At 39.9% G+C, this 18,626-nt stretch overlaps 1 protein-coding gene across 50 annotated transcripts in view; it reads left to right on the top strand.

The window, feature by feature from the left end:
• Cspp1 (centrosome and spindle pole associated protein 1) overlaps positions 1-18,626 on the top strand; it is a 114,948-nt gene that overhangs the window by 25,915 nt on the left and 70,407 nt on the right. For 14 of the 50 annotated variants that reach the window (XR_015619786.1, XR_015619780.1, XR_015619784.1 and 11 more), the window contains exons 4-7: positions 10,081-10,184; positions 15,581-15,661; positions 16,712-16,810; positions 17,584-17,999. Coding sequence is in view for 28 of the 50 variants with exons in the window: in XM_087549603.1 (XP_087405729.1) it covers positions 10,081-10,184; positions 15,581-15,661; positions 16,712-16,810; positions 17,584-17,999 (700 nt within the window). In the remaining 22 variants the exon portion in view is untranslated. Of the gene's footprint in view, positions 1-10,080; positions 10,185-11,348; positions 11,373-15,580; positions 15,662-16,711; positions 16,811-17,583; positions 18,000-18,626 lie in introns of all 50 variants that reach the window. The other 36 variants (XR_015619783.1, XM_087549630.1, XM_087549625.1 and 33 more) reach the window with 5 other exon arrangements.

Raw genomic sequence — 18,626 nt, 5'->3', positions numbered from 1 at the left:
GTGCTGCTGTGTCCAGCAAGCACAGTTTGGCTGCAGTTGTCTGTCTCTGTGGATAAGGTTGAAGATACTCCATTTTGTCCTCTAACAGGGAAGGTATCAGAGCTTCTGTTGGGGCCTGTAATCCATTTGGAGTTGAAGTTGCTTACAGCAGAACTTTTAAAGAATTGTCTATGTTTTCTGTCTCTAATTCCCCACTCTTTAGTCAGGCTTTCTCTTTCACTGCTTACAGAGTTCAAATAACCCAAGCACAGGGACTGATCTTTATGTAGTCTTTTCTTCTTTCATGATCCTTGGCTTGGCAGGCTCACTTTTGGTTTTCCTCATGTGTTCCTAGTCCTCCTTGTGCAGAAAACTGTTGGCATAGTTGACCTTGAACTGGTTGTCTTTAGAATGTTTCTGATAGATTGGTCTGTGCTTGGAACTTGCTGTAAGTGGTTCCTGAATTGATGTAAGTCATCCCAAGCAGTGAAAGCGGCTCACTGTGCTGCAGTCTGTGTAAAGCACCTGCTGCCGAGCACTTATTCTCTTGGGCAGTAGAGCCTTGGTCATAGCCCTCAGGCACTGGTTCTCTAACAGCTTCCTGTAGATAGCACTGCTTGTATGTCGTCACAGCCTGTGCGGTTCGAAGGGATGACTGGGTTCTGTGCGTTTCCATTAAAGAACTCTTCATTAGTTTACTATAGTAGCGTGTAGTTGTGAATATAGTGATTTCTGAGTTCCTGTGAACTCCACTTGGTCATTATCCTGGGGGTGATCTTAGGAGACTATCAGGATGTTTTTGTCACTGTTCTTTTTGGTTCTTTTCTGTTCCTTTACCCCTGAGCAGGGATGCATTCTGTATCTGAAGTCTAGGGTGATTATAGCTCACATTTCTAGAAATCATCTCTGATTCTTAAATAAAAATGACACCAATCACTACCTCAGGTTCCAAAATAGACTATTTTTTGTTCTCTGAAGTCACAGGTTGTAAATTTGCAAAGCAAAAAAGACTACAGTATACCCAATAAGGTGAAGTGATTCTTCATAGAACCTACACGTTTTGATTCTTTTCTTTTTTTTTTTAAATTTTTTATTAGATATATTTCTTTTCTTACATTTCAAATGTTATTCCCCTTCCCGGTTTCCTGTCCATAAGCCCACATTCCCTCCTGTCCCCCTCCCTCATACAGGTATTCTCCCTATACATTCCCCTTACTGCCCTCCTCCCCCATATTCCCCTGCACTGGGGGGTTCAAACTTGGCAGGACCAAGGGCTTATCCTTCCACTGGTGCCCCAACAAGGCTATTCTCTGCTACTTATGCAGTTGGTGCCCTGGGTCAGTCCATGTATATTCTTTTGGTAGTGGTTTAGTCCCTGGAAGCTCTGGTTGGTTGACATTGTTGTTCTTATGGGGTTGCAAGCTCCTTCAATTCTTTTAATCCTTCCTCTAATTCCCCCCAAGGGAGTTTTGTTCTCAGTTCAGTGGTTTGCTGCTAGCATTAACCTCTGTATTGGACATGCTCTGGATGTGTCTCTCAGGAGAGATCTATATCCAGTCCCTTTCCGCATGCATTTTTTAGCTTCATCAATCTTATCTAGTTTTGGTGGCTATATCTATATCTATATCTATATCTATATCTATATCTATATCTATATCTATATATATATGCCACATGTGGGGCAGGCTCTGAATGGCTGTTCCTTCAGTCTCTGCTCTAAACTTTGCTTCCATATCCCCTCCTATGGATATTTTTTTCCCCTTTTAAGAAGGAGTGGGAGCATCCACATTTTGGTCATCCTTCTTCTTGAGCTTCCTGTTGTCTGTGGATTGCATCTTGGGTAATTCGAGCTTTTTGACTAATACCCACTTGTCGATGAATGCATAGTAAGTGTGTTTTTCTGTGATTGAGTTACCTGACTCAGGCTGACATTTTCTAGTTCATTCCATTTGCCTCTGAATTTCATGAAGTCATTGTTTTTGATAGCTGAGTAATACTCCATTGTGTAGATGTACCACATTTTCTGTATCCATTCCTCTGTTGAAGGGCATCTGGGTTCTTTCCAGTTTCTGGCTATTATAAATAAGTCTGCTATGAACATAGTGGAGCATGTGTCTTTGTTGTGTGTTGGGGCATCTTTTGGGTATATGCCCAAGAGAAGTATAGCTGGGTCCTCAGGTAGTGGAATGTCCAATTTTCTGATTATTTGCTTTTAATGTTTTGAGGCTCTTACTGTGTTGGTCATGGCCTTGAACTTCTGATTGTCTTGTTTCAGCTTCCAAGTACTGGGGCCATTGATGCACTTCACTATGCTTTGTTAATGTATCTTTTATTCTCTTGAAGTAATTGTTTCCATTTTCTAACCTAGGCCTAGTCCAGGAAGCTTCTAGCCTCTATACAATGTGATCTAGGCCTGTAATGTTTTCATCCTCTGACACTTGTTGTTGAATAAGCTGAGTAGTACTCCATTGTGTAGATGTACCACACCTTACCCTTCCTAGTTATTTCTGAACTCTAAATTCAGCTGTTCCAGCGCAAGCTCCTCTTCAAGCTGACTGATTCAATCTGGCCTTTCTCTCTCTCTCTCTTGGCCTCCCCTGAATTTCTCTGCTTGGTCTCTAACTCTGGCAATCCATTCTAATCTTCTAACTCCTTCTCCTTCTCTGGCTCATTCTGTCTTCACCTGTGTCTAGCTTGTTCTCTCTTCAGCCAGTCTCTGTAAGTCTCTCCTGGTAAACCTGCCTCCTCCTCTCTCCCTCTGCATTGTTCTCTTACATAGCTTCCTCTCTCTTCCTGTGAGAGTTGGGCAGATCCTATTTTGTCTTTTTTTTCTCTGATTCATTACTTTTTCTGCCACTCAGACATCACTTTTAAACATGGGTGCTTCTAACGTCTAACTGACTTTACCTTCAGTGTTTGGGATTACATGTGTGTGCTGAAGGCATCTGCATTCCAACCAGAGCGTGTGCTAAGGCCGAGCGACACACAACTAGAGACTTGTTTTCAGCAAGTAACACAATCCCGGGAGTCACAGTGTGATCAGATATCCTGCAACAGTGCTTGGCTGATTTCAACACGGCTGACTGATTTTAAGAAACAAATTTCAAAATAATTTTATGGGTATTTGGGAAAGATTATCCAAAAGATAAATAAAGTACATGTTTTGTCATTTAAAAAGAATACAAGAAAAGAGGTGGCAGAAGAATTTTGTATTGCTCTAAAATTTAGATTATGGTAAGTGGAGGGTAAAGATTCAGATTGACCAAGAGAGGTTATTGATGCCAGCAGTATTGTCATTTCTTGTGGATACTTACTATTTGGTTTACCTCCCTGCAGATGAGCATGCTGACTCCTGGTCTTGCGTTGTGAGTCCAGTGGGTCTTTGCAGTAATACTGCAGCTGAGACTTTGACAGTCACCTGCCAGTGCAGAGGCTGTAGCTACCTGTAATCTGGTTTTTGTTACAAAGCGATTTCTCATGGAAGTACATTATGAAAGGAAGTAAATGCGTTTATAGGAATTCATTTCAGATAGCGTCCATTGTGAGTGCTTGCTCAGGGGGCAAATTAAAAAAATGATTATATGCTTTAGGTTTAAATATATTTTTATCCCACAGTTTTTACAGAAGTCTAATACTTCTTGACTGTTGGTCCTGAAACATAATGTTAACTGTCAATGTCACTGATGCTTATTTAAAATGACATCACTTTAAGTGACCTTAAATGACACTTATATTTCTCTTGCCCCTAGAATCATCAGAAACAGCAGCCATGTAAGCCTCACTGTATCTTAGCTCAGGGTTAGGGGCCACTGTTACTGCTTTATAGAGATGAATATTTATGTTATTGTATAGTCAATTTTATTCATTTAAATTTTACTTTATTACCATCACTGCATGTATGGCTGTGTGAATGTGGGGTGCAGGAAACATAGAAGGCTGGGGTGTCGGACAACTTACTGGAGTTGGTTCTCTCTTCCTGTGAGCTTCAGAGATTGAACTCATGTCACCAGGCCCTTTGTTTTTTAATGACCCACTTCTAACAATATAAGGTTTTTAGTACTAGATAATAAAATAGATGGTATTTTATGTTGACTAAACCTAAAAATATATACATATGTATATATTAATTAATTTATTCTTTGAGACTAGGTCTCACTTTATAGCTCCTCCTGACTTACAACTTGCTACATAGACCAGGCTGGCCTCAAACTTAGAGATCCACTGCCTCTGCCTATTGAATACTGGGATTTAAGGGGTGTACTACCCTTCTCAGCTTATAGTAGATTTACTAATAATATAGGAAGTATTCTGTATGGTTACTTACTAAGACAGTGTTACACATAGTATTTGAATTAGCAGTGGAAACCAAATCTACTTTCCTTTTGCATATTGGGGATAGGATCAGGGCTTTGTGCCTGGTAAGCCAGTTCTCTGTTACTGAGTTAAATCCTTAAACTTCTTTACTTTTGGGGCTGGGGATTTAGCTCAGTGGTAGAGCGCTTACCTAGGAAGCACAAGGCCCTGGGTTCGGTCCCCAGCTCCGAAAAAAAGAATAAAAAAAAAACCCAAAAAAAACAAAAAACTTCTTTACTTTTTCTCCTAAAGTTGCCCAGACTGGGCTCTGGTTCAGTCTGTTCTAGTTCAGGCAAGCCTTAAACTTACAGTCTTCAATCTGCTTCAGTTTTGGAGTAGTCGCTTTGTAAAGATGAAATGCTCTTAATAAAGTTGAACTTTTAATAGGGTCAGTAATTGATAAATGGTCATGTTACAACTGTACCCTACAGTTCTTCCAGAGAGGCCTGCAGATAGAATTAACAGTTGCAATAAGAGACCAGTGAGAGAGACTTCCAGCAACAGCAGGCTGGGAAAGCTGGTCCCAGAGGAAGGTACCACTGGGCAGCACTGTTGTCACTCTCTCCTTGACATCACAGAGCGTCCTTTGTGACCGCGTGTAACAGGACATGAAGCTCACTTGTTGGTTACCATCTTCTCTGCAACTGAGCTGCTAAGAACCAGGAGAGATGACATTCTTGCCCCCCGTCTCATTTCTTCTGCTGCCCAGTCATTCATTTATACATTCATTTTCATACTTATGTTTTTTTTTTTTTTTTTTTTTTCTTTTTTTCGGAGCTGGGGACCGAACCCAGGGCCTTGCGGTTGCTAGGCAAGCGCTCTACCACTGAGCTAAATCCCCAACCCCCATACTTATGTTTTTTAAAGACAGGATCTTGTGTCCTAGATGGGCCCTGGGCTCCCCATTCAGATGATAGTGACCTTAAACTTCTGGTCTCCTGCCTTCATCTCCAGAGTGCTGGCATTACGTGTGTGCTACCACACCTGGTCCATTTGTACATTTATTTTATGTTGGGTGTAAAAAAGTTGAGTACTGCATGTCTTTGTTTTCGTCGATCTTATCCTTTAGTTCCATGTGCCTACTCCTGTCTGAACGAGAGAGATGGGATGCAGTTTGGAAGGTGTCATAATGAAACCATTATTTTGTTTGAAATAAGAGGGAATGTTTTAGGTTGCTTTTGTATGGATTGTCCCTGCCTGCTAAACTCTTAATCACCAAGGAATTAAATAGACCAGATATTTTTCTCAAGAGAAGGTCACAGTGTTATAGTGGAAAGTAACTTTAGTGTTTTATAAGACAGTAGGCATGCATTTATACATAAATAACCTTGGCTTTTCATCCTGACTTCAGTGATGTAAAACAAAAACAGATGACATTTGCATGTGTCCATAATGCCTTGAGTTGTAAGGAATAAAATAAACAGGAGTACTTTCATGACATTATAAATTCAACTATTTTTCTGTTGCACATAGAGTATCAAATTCTCATTAACTCGTTATATTTATTTATTTTTCTTTGGATTGGGGGACAGGGTTTTATGTGCCTTGGGCGGGCCTCAGTGTCTTTGTAGCCAAAGATGATTGTAACTTTCTGGTTTTCTTGCCTCTGCCTCCACGTTCTGGGTTACAGCTGTGGAATAGCACACTGTGGTTTTTCTTTTTTTTTTTTTTTTAATGTAGTACTAAGGATTGAACCTAGGGTTTTGTGTATGCTGGGCAAACATCTGACCAATTAAGCTACATCTCTACCCTTAGAAACCTTTTCATTTCCCTGAAGATTGAAAGACTATGTCTGCTTGTTTACATGCATACACCACGTGTGCAGGCCAGAGGACAACTTTTGGGAGGGAGTCAGTTTCTCCTTCCGCTGCATGGGCCTGGGGAATTAAATTCAGGTTGTCAGGTTTGCTGTCTTGAGTATGGTTACGTAGTCAATCTCACTGCCCAGAGAGGATGAATTTTAAATATTACAGTTATACAATTTAAAACTGTGAGTTCTCTATAAGAATTCAAATTTAAAACCCTGAGATTTCACCTCACACCAGTGAGAATGGCTAAAATCAAAAACTCAGGTGACAGCAAATGCTGGTGAGGATGTGGAGAAAGAGGAACACTCCTCCATTGTTAGTGGAATTGCAGACTGGTACAACCATTCTGGAAATCAGTCTGGAGGTTGCTCAGAAAATTGGACATTGAACTACCTGAGGACCCAGCTATACCTCTCTTGGGCATATACCCAAAAGATGCCCCAACATATAACAAAGACACATGCTCCACTATGTTCATAGCAGCCTTATTTATAATAGCCAGAAGCTGGAAAGAACCCTGATGCCCTTCAACAGAGGAATGGATACAGAAAATGTGGTACATCTACACAATGGAATATTACTCAGTTATCCAAAACAATGACTTCATGAAATTCATAGGCAATGGATGGAACTGGAAAATATCATCCTGAATGAGTTAACCTAATCACAGAAAAACACACATGGTATGCACTCATTGATAAGTGGCTATTAGCCCAAATGCTTGAATTGCCCTAGATGCACAGAACAAATGAAACTCAAGAAGGATGACCAAAATGCGAAGGCTTCACTCCTTCTTTAAAAGGGGAACAAGAAAACCCTTGACAGGGAATAGGGAGGCAAAGTTTAGAACAGAAGCAGAAGGAACACCCATTCAGAGCCTGCCCCACACGTGGTCCATACATATACAGCCATCCAATTAGATAAGATGGATGAAGCAAAGAAGTGCAGGCTGACAGGAACCGGATGTAGATCTCTCCTGAGAGACACACCCAGAATACAGCAAATACATAGGCAAATGCCAGCAGCAATCCACTGAACTGAGAACGGGACCCCAGTTGAAGGAATCAGAGAAAGGACTGGAAGAGCTTGAAGGGTCTTGAAACCCCATATGAACAACAATGCCAAGCAACCAGAGCTTCCAGGGACTAAGCCACTACCCAAAGACTATACATGGACTGACCCTGGGCTCCAACTGCATAGGTAGCAATGAATAGCCTAGTAAGAGCACCAGTGGAAGGGGAAGCCCTTGGTCCTGCCAAGACTGACCCCCTCCCAGTGAATGTGATTGTTGAGGGGAGGGTGATAAATGGGGGGAGGATGGGGAGGGGAAGACCATATAGAAGGGGAGAGGGAGGGGTTGGGGGATGTTGGCCCAGAAACCGGGAAGGGGAATAATAATTGAAATGTAAATAAGAAATATTCAAGTTAATAAAGATAAAAAAAATGGAAAAAAAAAAACCCAAAACCAAAAAAACCCCAAAAAACAAAAACAACAACCACAACAACAACAAAAAAGAATTCAAATTTTAAAAATTGCCATCCATTTACAGTTTCTTTGAGGGATGATGAAGTGTGTAAGTGGATATGTGCATATGTAGTACCACTGAACTGTATCTTTAAAGGAGTTAAAAGATATTTAAAACAGCAAATTTCAAGCCAGCATTGTGGTGCATACCTGTAGAGACATTGGAGGAAAGACGGTTGTGTTCAAGCCAGTCCTTTGTTACAGAGTGAGTTAATGCCAGCCAGGCTCTGTGAGATCCCATCTTAAAAAGGAAAAGTGATAAAATAAAACTGGGAATATTATTTTATTTTACTTTTTGTTTTTTTGATATAGGGACTCACCATGTACTTCTGGCTGTCCTGGAACTTACTGTGTAGACCAGGCTGGTCTCAAACTCATAGAAACCCTCTTGCTTCTACTTTCCAAATGCTGGAATTAAAGACATGCTCCACCATGCCTGGTGTTTTGTTTGTTTTTGTAAATGTCAAGTCTTATATTCTATATATTTTGTCATATACAAAAGCTAACCATTGAATGAAGTTAGAATTGATGGATGAAATTTTTTGGGACTGCCATCCTAAGTAACTCCTGACCTCAATAAGCATTTATAACAATATTCCTTTTTTATTGGATTTTTTTATTTAAATTTCAAATGTTAACCCCTTTCCCCCACCCACCCCTTCCTGCTCCCCGCCCTGACATTCCCCTACACTGGGGGGGTCCAGCCTTGGCAGGACCAAGGGCTTCTCCTCCCTTTGGTGCCCAATAAGGCCATCCTGTGCTACATATGCATCTGGAGCCATGGGTCTGTCCTTAAGTACTCTTTGGATGGTGGTTTAGTCCCTGCGAGCTCTGGTTGGTTGATATTGTTCATCTTATGGGGCTGCAAACCCCTTCAGCTCCTTCATTCCTTTCTCTAACTCCTCCAACAGGGACCCTGTTCTCAGTTCACTGGTTGGCTGCTTGCATCCACCTCTGTATATGTCAGGCTCTGGTAGAGCTTCTCAGGAGGCAGCTATATCAGGCTCCTGTCAGCATGCACTTCTTAGCATCAGCAATAGTGTCTGGGTTTGATGGCTGTATTTATATTGATTGGACTCCCAGGTAGGGCAGGTCCTGAATAACCATTCCTTCAGTTTCTGCTCCAAACTTTGCCTCCATATCTCCCCCTATGAATATTTTTGTTCCCCTTCTAAGAAAGACTGAAGCATCTGCACTTTGGTTGTCCTTCTTGAGCTTCACGTGGTCTGTGAATTGTATCTTGGGTAATCTGAACTTTTAGTCTAATATCCACTTATCAATGAGTGTATACCATGTCTGTTTTTCTGTGATTGGGTTACCTCACTCAGGATGATATTTTCCAGTTCCCTCCATTTGCCTATGAATTTCATAAAGTCATTGTTTTTGATAGCTGAGTAATATTCCATTGTGTAGATGTACCACATTTTCTGTATCCATTCCTCTGTTGAAGGGCATCTGGGTTCTTTCCAGCTTCTGGCTATTACAAATAAGTCTGCTATGAACATAGTGGAGCATGTGTCTTTGTTGTATGTTTGGGCATCTTTTGGGTATATGCCCAAGAGAGGTATAGCTGGGTCCTCAGGTAGTTCAATGTCCAATTTTCTGAGGAACCTACAGACTGATTTCCAGAGTGGTTGTACCAGTTTGCAATCCCACCAACAATGGAGGAGTGTTCCTCTTTCTCCACATCCTCGCCAGCATCTGCTGTCACCTGAGTTTTTGATTTTAGCCATTCTCACTGGTATGAGGTGGATTCTCAGGATTGTTTTGATTTGCATTTCCCTGATGACTAAGGATAAAAATATTCTTGATTGCTAAAGATGACATATTATTATTCTTAGCTGACTAAAAAAAATATAAAAAGTAATTTGTTTTTTTAGAAATTAAACTAAAATTAAATGAAGCAAATTATATTTCTTACATTAATTTCGCTGTCTTCTGGACAACAAGATAGCTAGGCTGGTGATGTAGCCCAGTAGGTAGAATGCTTCACAACTGCCTATTTTCATTATCCTCAGCAACATTTAAACTGGTTCACTTGGGAGATGGAGGGAGGAGAATCAGAAGTTCAGGTCCAGTTTGGGCTAGAAGAGCAATTAAACAGCATGCTAAATGATAATTTACAGAAGGGAAATTATATACACTTGTATACATTGTTACATATACAGTAACCTAACATTAATGTGTGTACATAAGCTCTCTGAAGGAGACACAAGATACAATGTTCTGGCGGGGGACAGGCTGGCTTGGGGTCAGAGGTGGGAGTAATATTTACCACTACTTCTGTGTATTCCCACTGAAGCATTCAGAACATGAAACCTGATTCCATTCCTCATGTGCTTTGTTATAGGAGGGAGAACTTCACTGACATTGATTTGAAAGGGAATCTGTGACTTAAGCTGTCTTCTTTTTTAGGTATTGATTATGGGTTAAGTTTACCACTTGGAGAAGATTATGAACAGAAGAAACATAAATTAAAAGAAGAATTGAGACAAGATTATAGACGCTATCTTACTCAGGTAAATTGTTTTGATAATGAGTTGTATTTTGTCTGTTTGAATTTATTCCTAAAATTTACTTTTGGGAAGTGTTGATGTCTGGCCAACTAGTGGAAAATAATTAATTCTTGGTGGAAAAATGTGAAAACATGGGTTGTGGAATAAGAGACTCTTCCTGGAGCAGCAAGGCCCCGGGCTTAGTCTCCAGCACAGGAGGGTGTTTTACTAGGGAAGTAGATTTTAATATTCAGTGAGATGAGCCGCTGGTAAGCAGGGTTGTTTCTATAAAGCAATCTTTGTCTACAGAAGCATATCCACTCTTCCCCACAGTGTATTAAAGGCTTTTACATAGTAATTGGTTTTTCTTTTGATAAGTGTATAAATGCGCTGTTAACAGTTTTATTAACTACAATGTTTAGTCATGTTTTTTTCATCACTGTGACAAAGTGTCTGAGAAGAACAGTGTGAGAGAAAAGACTTTAGAGGTGCAGTCTGGGGTCAGCTGTGGGCCTGTGGCAGGAGCATGCTGCTGAACAAAGAAAGTCATGGCACATAGCAAGGGTCTGGAGATAAGAAACAGCCCCTCAGGGCTGGAGAGATGGCTCAGCGGTTAAGAGCACTGACTGCTCTTCCAGAGGTCCTGAGTTCACTTCCCAGCAACCACATGGTGGCTCACAACCATCTGTAGTGAGATCTGATGCCCTCTTCTGGTCTGAAGACAGCTACGGTGTACTTACAAATAAATAAATCTTAAAAAAAAAAAAAAAAAAAAAGAAACAGCCCCTCAGTGATGTGTCCCCTTCCTCCAACCATGCTGACCAGTCAGTTTCCAAGGTGAGACCTTGCAGAGTGTCACACCAGCGGCAGGAGCCTTTGGGACATGTCCTATTCAGATCTCAGCAGCACTGACAGCTTTGCTCTATGGTTTAATGTTTTATTTAGGAGACCTGTTTGCAGTTATCAAACTATCTAATAACTATAGGTTTATCGTATGTTGTATAGTGTAGTTTCCCTTATAGGTATAAAAATACTTTAAGCAGTCATGTTTCTGTTCATCCACAATACTCTTGGCTTTTCCATTGCTTTATACATACTTGTTTCAAAGTGTCTTTGCCTGACTTGTAATTGGAAAGAACAGACTTTACTAAATACGTGTTATCAATGGTTTGTTTCTCTTGACTTTAGGGCATTACACAAGCAAAAAGAAAGGTAGGGTTGCCTGCATGATGTTCTCTTTTAGTTTGTTTTTAAAACGTATGATAGCTCATAATCAGTTGCACTAATGTGATTCCAATCAAGGAGAAGAGCTGCTTCGTCTGTGTTTCAAGGCTTTTGTGGCTCCTCTCTGTGTCTGCGTTTGCCAAGATGGCAGTCCACATATTGCGCTTGTCTGTTGAGGTGGCCATGACTTTGATCTCTGCTTTGCATTTATTTTCATTGCTTTCTTATAAATGTCCTCAACTGTTGGGCGCTTGCTTTTTAGCTTGTCTGTTTTCGTTCTACAATTTATACTGCTGACAGTATAAACAGTCAAGTTACTTAAAAATGTCTTGAACTATGTATTATCATGAATTGGATTACTTGATATTTTTGTACCAAGTCAAGCTGATCATATTTGTTAATTTATGTGGGGAAACCGAGCACCAGTTAATACTTTTACAAGCTATTTACAAATAATTCCATACATTTGATCACTCTAACTAATGTTTAAAAATACCAGTAGTTAAATAAAGTATAGATCATATCTGCAAGGGGTTTAGGATTTAGCTGTGGATATATTTCATCAAGATCAGAAAATGTTAACTATAGCAAGATAGCCAAATAAAGCATTACAGAATAGGTAGAATTTGAATATTCCTAAGACAAAATAGGAAAAGCTTTAAAATGCAGAATATAGACTGAGGAGAGATGTGGACTGAATGAGATACTCCAAGCCTTTTTATAGAGGCCCGAGAAGTAGTGATGTGGATGGAGAGAGGACTGGGTGTGGAAAGGCAGTCCATGTGACAGGCTGTGGTGAATGTTGTTCATGGGGGATGGATATCGCTTTACCATAGCCACGTGTACTTGTTCGAGACTCATTAACGTAAACACATCTACATCTTAACTGCACTTGTACTGATTTCCAGTCTGTTGTTTATGATGCCTTCTAGAACGATCCTATGTCTAAGCGATTAAATATTTGTCTCCTTACTAACTTTTGAATAAACATTCTAATTCCTTAGCATGCCACATCGTTCCTGCTCTAGCTTGACTTCCTAGGCTTGTATCTCACACCTGATTGCCCAGTTCTTATTCATATGTGTATGATTAGGAAAAGAAGAATGGGGGTGCTGGACATATTTTGTAACAACATGGTTCAGCTTGTAAGGCTTGACTGGGAAGGTGGTTGGTTCTGAAAGGTGGAAGAATGAAAAGCAGATGGAGGATTAGGAGGAGTGTGAGGTATCAGACACTGAGTCTTGTCTCTGGCAACAGCAAGATAGAAAGGCTAGCCGAAGGTGGAGCATGGCCGACCAGCCCTTCTCAGAAACAGCTGGCTTCCCACTATCAGTCAAAAAGCAATCTGGGCTAAAGATACAGCAGTGTGGCTCAGCGCTCACTTTGCATGCAAAAGGCCCGAGGCCTAAGACCACACAAAAGAAACATTCTGGGCCTTGACCGATGGAACCCTTCGCCTGTTTCTTTAACAGCTTCCCAGCAGGCTTGGGATGATCACTGTGTTGGCAGTCCCACAGCGATGGTTGTAGTCATTTTGAGCTGGATGGATAGTCACGAGCAGGCATGAGAGGAAATTGTCTTCTTAAAAAGAGAAGTGAAAGTGACCAAGGGAGCTCAAATCTTTACATCACCCTGAAGTTGCTTTTGTGATGGGTTATTAAGTGTACAGTTGTAAAGTAGTGATATTTTCTTAAGACCTTTGGGTGATATCTGGGGAGGTAGGAGTTAAAAACAAGAAAAGCACATGGATATGGAGAGGAAGAAAAGCACATAGGCATGGAGAGAAAGCTATGATTTCCCTGGGTCTTGGGGTAGATATGACTTCCAAGTTTGTTCTTGGGTCTCTTATAGTTTCAGACTGATAAATTGTGTGACTACTAATACTGAAAAGCTAAGCTCGGCGGATAGGACTGTAATCCCAGCACTCAGGAGGTGGAGGTTGAGGACCAGGAATTTAAAGCCGTCCTTGGATCCATTGCAGTGTTGAGGCTAGCTTAAGCTACATGAAACCTTGCAAAAAAACAAAAGAAGTTGGTGGGGAGAAGGAATGAACAACACGAACAACAAAAGAATAACACTGGGCGTGCTTGTACACACTTGTAAGCTTAGCACTAGGAAAACGGAGGCAGGAGGATTTTTGTAGGCTTGAGGTCAGCCTGAAGTACAGTAGGAAACTGTTTCAAAAACAAAACACTGAGCCTGCAGTGGTGGGACACACTTTAATCCAGCACTCAGGAGGCAGAGGGATGTAGAGCTCTGAGTATGAGGCCAGCTTGGTCTACAGAGCAAGTTCCCGGTCAGCCAGGGCTACACAGAGAAACCCTGTCTCAATACACAAACAAACAAAACAGTGCAAAAGCTTCAAGTTAACCATTGCTAGGAAGAACCGCTAAAGAACACACACCTCTAGTTTTAGAGTGAAGGATGGTGGGTGTTCTTATTGAGCAGAGGGAACAGTTTTTTTTTTTTTTTTTTTTTTTTTTTTTTGGTTCTTTTTTTTTTTTCGGAGCTGGGGACCGAACCCAGGGCCTTGCGCTTCCTAGGTAAGCGCTCTACCACTGAGCTAAATCCCCAGCCCCAGGGAACAGTTTTTAAATTGAGTCAGTAAACTTAATTTCATTTGTTCATAAGCTCTTTCTTGAATCTTAAACTTTTCTATCTGGCTGTCTACTTGCTGTTTTCACTTTGAAATAGTACTTACCTGTTGCATGTTAAAAACATCATAGAGCAGTCCAACAAGGAACTCATGAGTACTGCTTTCATTCTTTTACTATAGAAGCTTGCACTTTCTATAGCTTGCTTTTTATTTACTCAGTAACTTAGGTTGATTACAGCAAATATGACCTGATGGATCCCTAGTGTATGATAGAGTTATAGTCCACTGAACTCAAGTCAGGGTAGGGGCAGGGGTCAGGGATTAGGGGGTCAAGGAGGCAGGGGGCAGGGAGCAGGGGACAGGGGCAGAGGCTTTTCTATGAAATGATTAGGTGTATAGGGTACTTCAACATGGTAGTGAGCAGAGTTAGAATCCAACCAGTCCTTATTAGTTTCTTTTAACAGAGAAGCTTGTTAGAGTCTCATACTAACTTTCAGATAAGTTTTTGTAACTTTAGATTTATTGAGACTTTATTAGTTTCTTGATTTATTGTATACAGTCCACTTATTTCCATAGACAGTCAGTCTGTTATCAAACGTGCCATGATTCTAACAAAATGCTACTCTAGAGACAGTGTATTATCTTGCCATTATTTGTCTTGTTATTGAAGTACTAGAGGGACACAAGCTTATCTTGTTTTCTTGACATTTAAAGTCATAACTAGAAAGCATTAAATGGTCAATAGTTGTTTAATGATTTCATGCATGCAAGAAGTTAGGTAGGCCAGCACCTACTGGTTTGGCTTTTATGCTGTAGTACTGTAGATGATGTCGCCCATTTTAGAGGTGGAGAGACCAAAGCAGAGAAACTAAGTGACTTATTTAGCATTTTTGTCTAAGTAGTCAAAGATTTTTTTTCATTTGCTTTATTTAAAGTGTTCAAAGAGACTTTATATTTTGAATCCTTTTTGATCCTTTGTGTGTAGGACAGGTGCTATTCTCACTTTATAGAAGAATGTGTATCAGAGAGGTTGACTGACTTGGTCATGCTGTGTGACTGTATGTGTGGATGTTAGTTGTAGAAGCTTGAGTTTTAGGTCTTTGACGCCCACGCTGATGCTCAGGATGCTCTAATGAATGCTTAGTGGACATGAGTGGAAGACCCACAAGCAACATCATTCAAAGTTTAGTTTTGGGATTCTGTGCGTATATTTATTGAGATAACTATAACAAACATCAAAACAAAACACTCCAGGCATTCATAAAGATACTGGTGAAGAAGTTAAAAGAATGAAGAATACATACTTAGAGGAATATGAATTGGAAAAGATCAAACCTTTCCATGCTTTAATCACCTTGATTCAAGAGATAGGCATGTGTTTCAAATCTAAGTTAAAGCTTGAATCTCTTTTTCAGGGAGTTGATTTGAAGAGTCGTTTTCCTAGTCACTTTTGTGTGTTTTCTAGACCTCTAGTCTCTGAATCCACCTCCATTCCAACCTTCTGTGTGTTACGGAGTGGGTTAGAATGTAGAATGTAAAGAAATTTTGAAACATAGAAAGTCAATTAGCTAATGTATATTTTTAATGTGCATATATACAGAAGAATTTCCTATCTACTGGTGAAACAGACCCATCTACTCTGGGAGTTTCTCTTCCTATTGGTGATCGGTTATCTGCCAAGGTAGGTAGACAGGAGTAAGAGTTTCCCGGGGCTGCAGAATCATGAGAGAATATACCTTTCATGACATTATTTCTCCTCACTTGAGTATAACCTTTTAAAGAGTTAGGGAATTTCTAGTTGAGTTAATCTTTTTTTTTTTTTTTGTTGTTGTTCTTTTTTTCGGAGCTGGGGACCGAACCCAGGGCCTTGCACTTCCTAGGCAAGCGCTCTACCACTGAGCTAAATCCCCAACCCCTAGTTGAGTTAATCTTAATTTAAACATTCATGATACAATGTGATAGATTTCTTTAATGTGATGATTCTTTTCTGTATTCTATTTATTCAAATATTCAGTTTATTATCTCAACATTGATATGTGAGCCACAAAGTCTGTGTGATACAGTTATCAGTGACGTATGTGGGTGTGAAAGGGTAGACATGCTGGGCCAACTGTGTTTCTCTCCCTCCACTGATTGTCTAGGAGATGGTGGCAGCATTAACTAGTATGTAAGACACAGTGGACAGTTACTAAGTTTCAAAATGCAGACCTAATTTACTCTTTTAGCTTGTGTTGTTTCAGTGAAATTGAACATATTAGGATTTAAGAAAATGTCCCAATGCAATATATTTGAACAGAACAGTTCTATTACAGTATTTTAGTTTGTGTATATAATTTTTTGTCAGTTTGTATTTAATAGCCTTTCTTTAACTTGGGAATAAAATAGTACTAAGTATTTTGGTGGTCTGGGGGAGTTACAGGAGGGAGATGACACTGCGAAGCACCAGGAAAACAGAATCAGGATGGTTTATAACTGGAGTAGCTGCAGTCTGTTATCGACTTCCTGTGTTAATGAGTCAGACAGCACATATTCACGTGTATTTGCTATGGCAGCGGAGACTTGGAGAGCTACAGTGTTGCTCTGGTCCCTTTTTGTGCTCTTCAGTGACTCCTTGTCCTTAAAATCATCAGGAGAGCTAAGAGCTCTGATGTGCATGCCTCTGCTTTCGTAGACAGGCTTCCCTCCTCCCCGGAGCTGAAGTTAACATTGCCTTTCAATTGGTTTTATAAAGGAAAGGTTGAAACTTGAACGCAACCGAGAATACAATCAATTTCTCAGGGGTAAGGAAGAATCCACAGAAAAAGTCAGACAGGTAGAAAGGAATATTGAGGTATGTTTTATTTTTATAAAGTGATTTTTAATTTCACCTGCATGAGTGGGCTGCCGGGGGGTGGTGGTGGTGGTGGGGGTGGGGGTGGTGGTGGTGGTGGTGGTGGTAGTTGTGGTCATGTTTGCTCCACTTTCCTTGACTTCGTTTTTATCTTAAGTGATTTTTAAATTTTGACAGTTTCTAGGCGTTAGAAATTATATAATTTTTTTCATGTATAGAATAACTGAAAGATGAAGTCCTGTTTAAAAACTTAGTTTTTAAATCATTTTTAAAAATATGTCATTTCCTCTCTCCTGTCTCCTCCCTTAACTCTTTCCATGTTGCTCCCTATTCCCTTCAAATATATGGTTATTTTTCTTTGTTATTGTTACATATGTATGATGCATAAATATAGAACTATAAACTTGTGGAGTTCATTTAACGTTGCTTATATATATATATGTATATATATATACATATATATATATATATATATATATATATATGATTTAAGGGCCTTGATTAAAGGCTGACATAGCATCATTTAACACACATGCATGTAATATATTATATACATAATTTTAGGTAAATATAAGTTAATATGATTCCCTATGGCTTTTTTTAAAAAAAGAATCTTTTATTTTCTCTTTCTTTAATGACCTTAGATTAAATATGAAAGTTGAGATATACGTTAATGCATTTTAAGGATTATTATAAGATTCCTATGTAATCAAGACTTTAGTTAAACTTTGTATGGTAGTGTCTCTTTAAGCTTTGTTTCCTTTTTAATTCAGCAGGCTAAGAGTCAAAGGAATAAAAACCCTGTTAGTCAAGGTAAATCTGATCTGCCTTCACAAGCACTGACTTCATACGCACATTCAGAGGGACCTGCACATGAAGAGCTTCTAAACCAAAGACAGCGGGAGGAGGGCCGATACCGACAGCTAGATGATGGAATTGAATTAAGGACTAGAAGACCGCTTAAACAAACAAATGAAGAAATAGGCATTTCTGGTACAAGCCACCAAAGCTTTTCCAGCAAGACAGCTGCTCCAGAGAGAAGAGCTTGCAGGTTTAACGAGGAGCGTGTGCTTGACAAACAGTACTGTAGAGCTGACCGTGATCCTGACATAAGTGAAGACATGGACGACAGGTTTAGATTTGAAAGTGATTTTGATCGAAAATTTTTGAGAGTATATACAAATGACAGGTATTTAAACCTTCATTTTCTTTCTTTCTTTAATATTGCTGTTAGTTTTATAGTTGCATTAGAGAAAAGCAGTTTTATTTGATTTGCCATATTTAATTTAGTTATACTGTCTGTTTTGTGAAACACCATTATTTTATGTGTCATTGAAGGGAGATAAAGAAAACACTCAGAATGAGGACCCTAGGCAAAGCTAGAAAGTGGAAAGTGTACACCCCTAATCTCAAGGTGAATGGACGCGTTCTCACAGAGGGGAATTCCTGTCTCAGCCCTAACCACATAGGAGAGTAAGAAAGAATCAGAATCTTGCATGTGAATTTGAATTCTAAAGCAGCAATAGATTTAGATTCACAGTCTGGATTCCTACTGTCAGTGGCTTCCAAAGAAATCCCAAGGTAAGAACTCAGGCTGTCCTGGCTTAGAGCTTCCCAGACTGCTGACAGGGAGAAAGCCCACCCCTCTCTGTGAGTCAGTGAAAGTTAGGCTGATGGGCATCCTGGGTTTAGATGTTACAATGTGTGGGAAAGGGACATTGTAACCCAGATGAAATGCAGTCCTGTTTTTACTGTTTGTACATACTAGGTATCTTCATCAATGTGTTTTAAGTGGACTTATGTAATTGAAATGACA

The sequence above is a fragment of the Rattus norvegicus genome, chromosome 5 (genome assembly GCF_021556685.1).
Source record: "Rattus norvegicus strain SHRSP/BbbUtx chromosome 5, alternate assembly SHRSP_T2T, whole genome shotgun sequence".
NCBI classification, from domain to species: Eukaryota; Metazoa; Chordata; class Mammalia; order Rodentia; family Muridae; genus Rattus; species Rattus norvegicus.
This window is presented reverse-complemented; position numbering and strand designations above follow the sequence as displayed.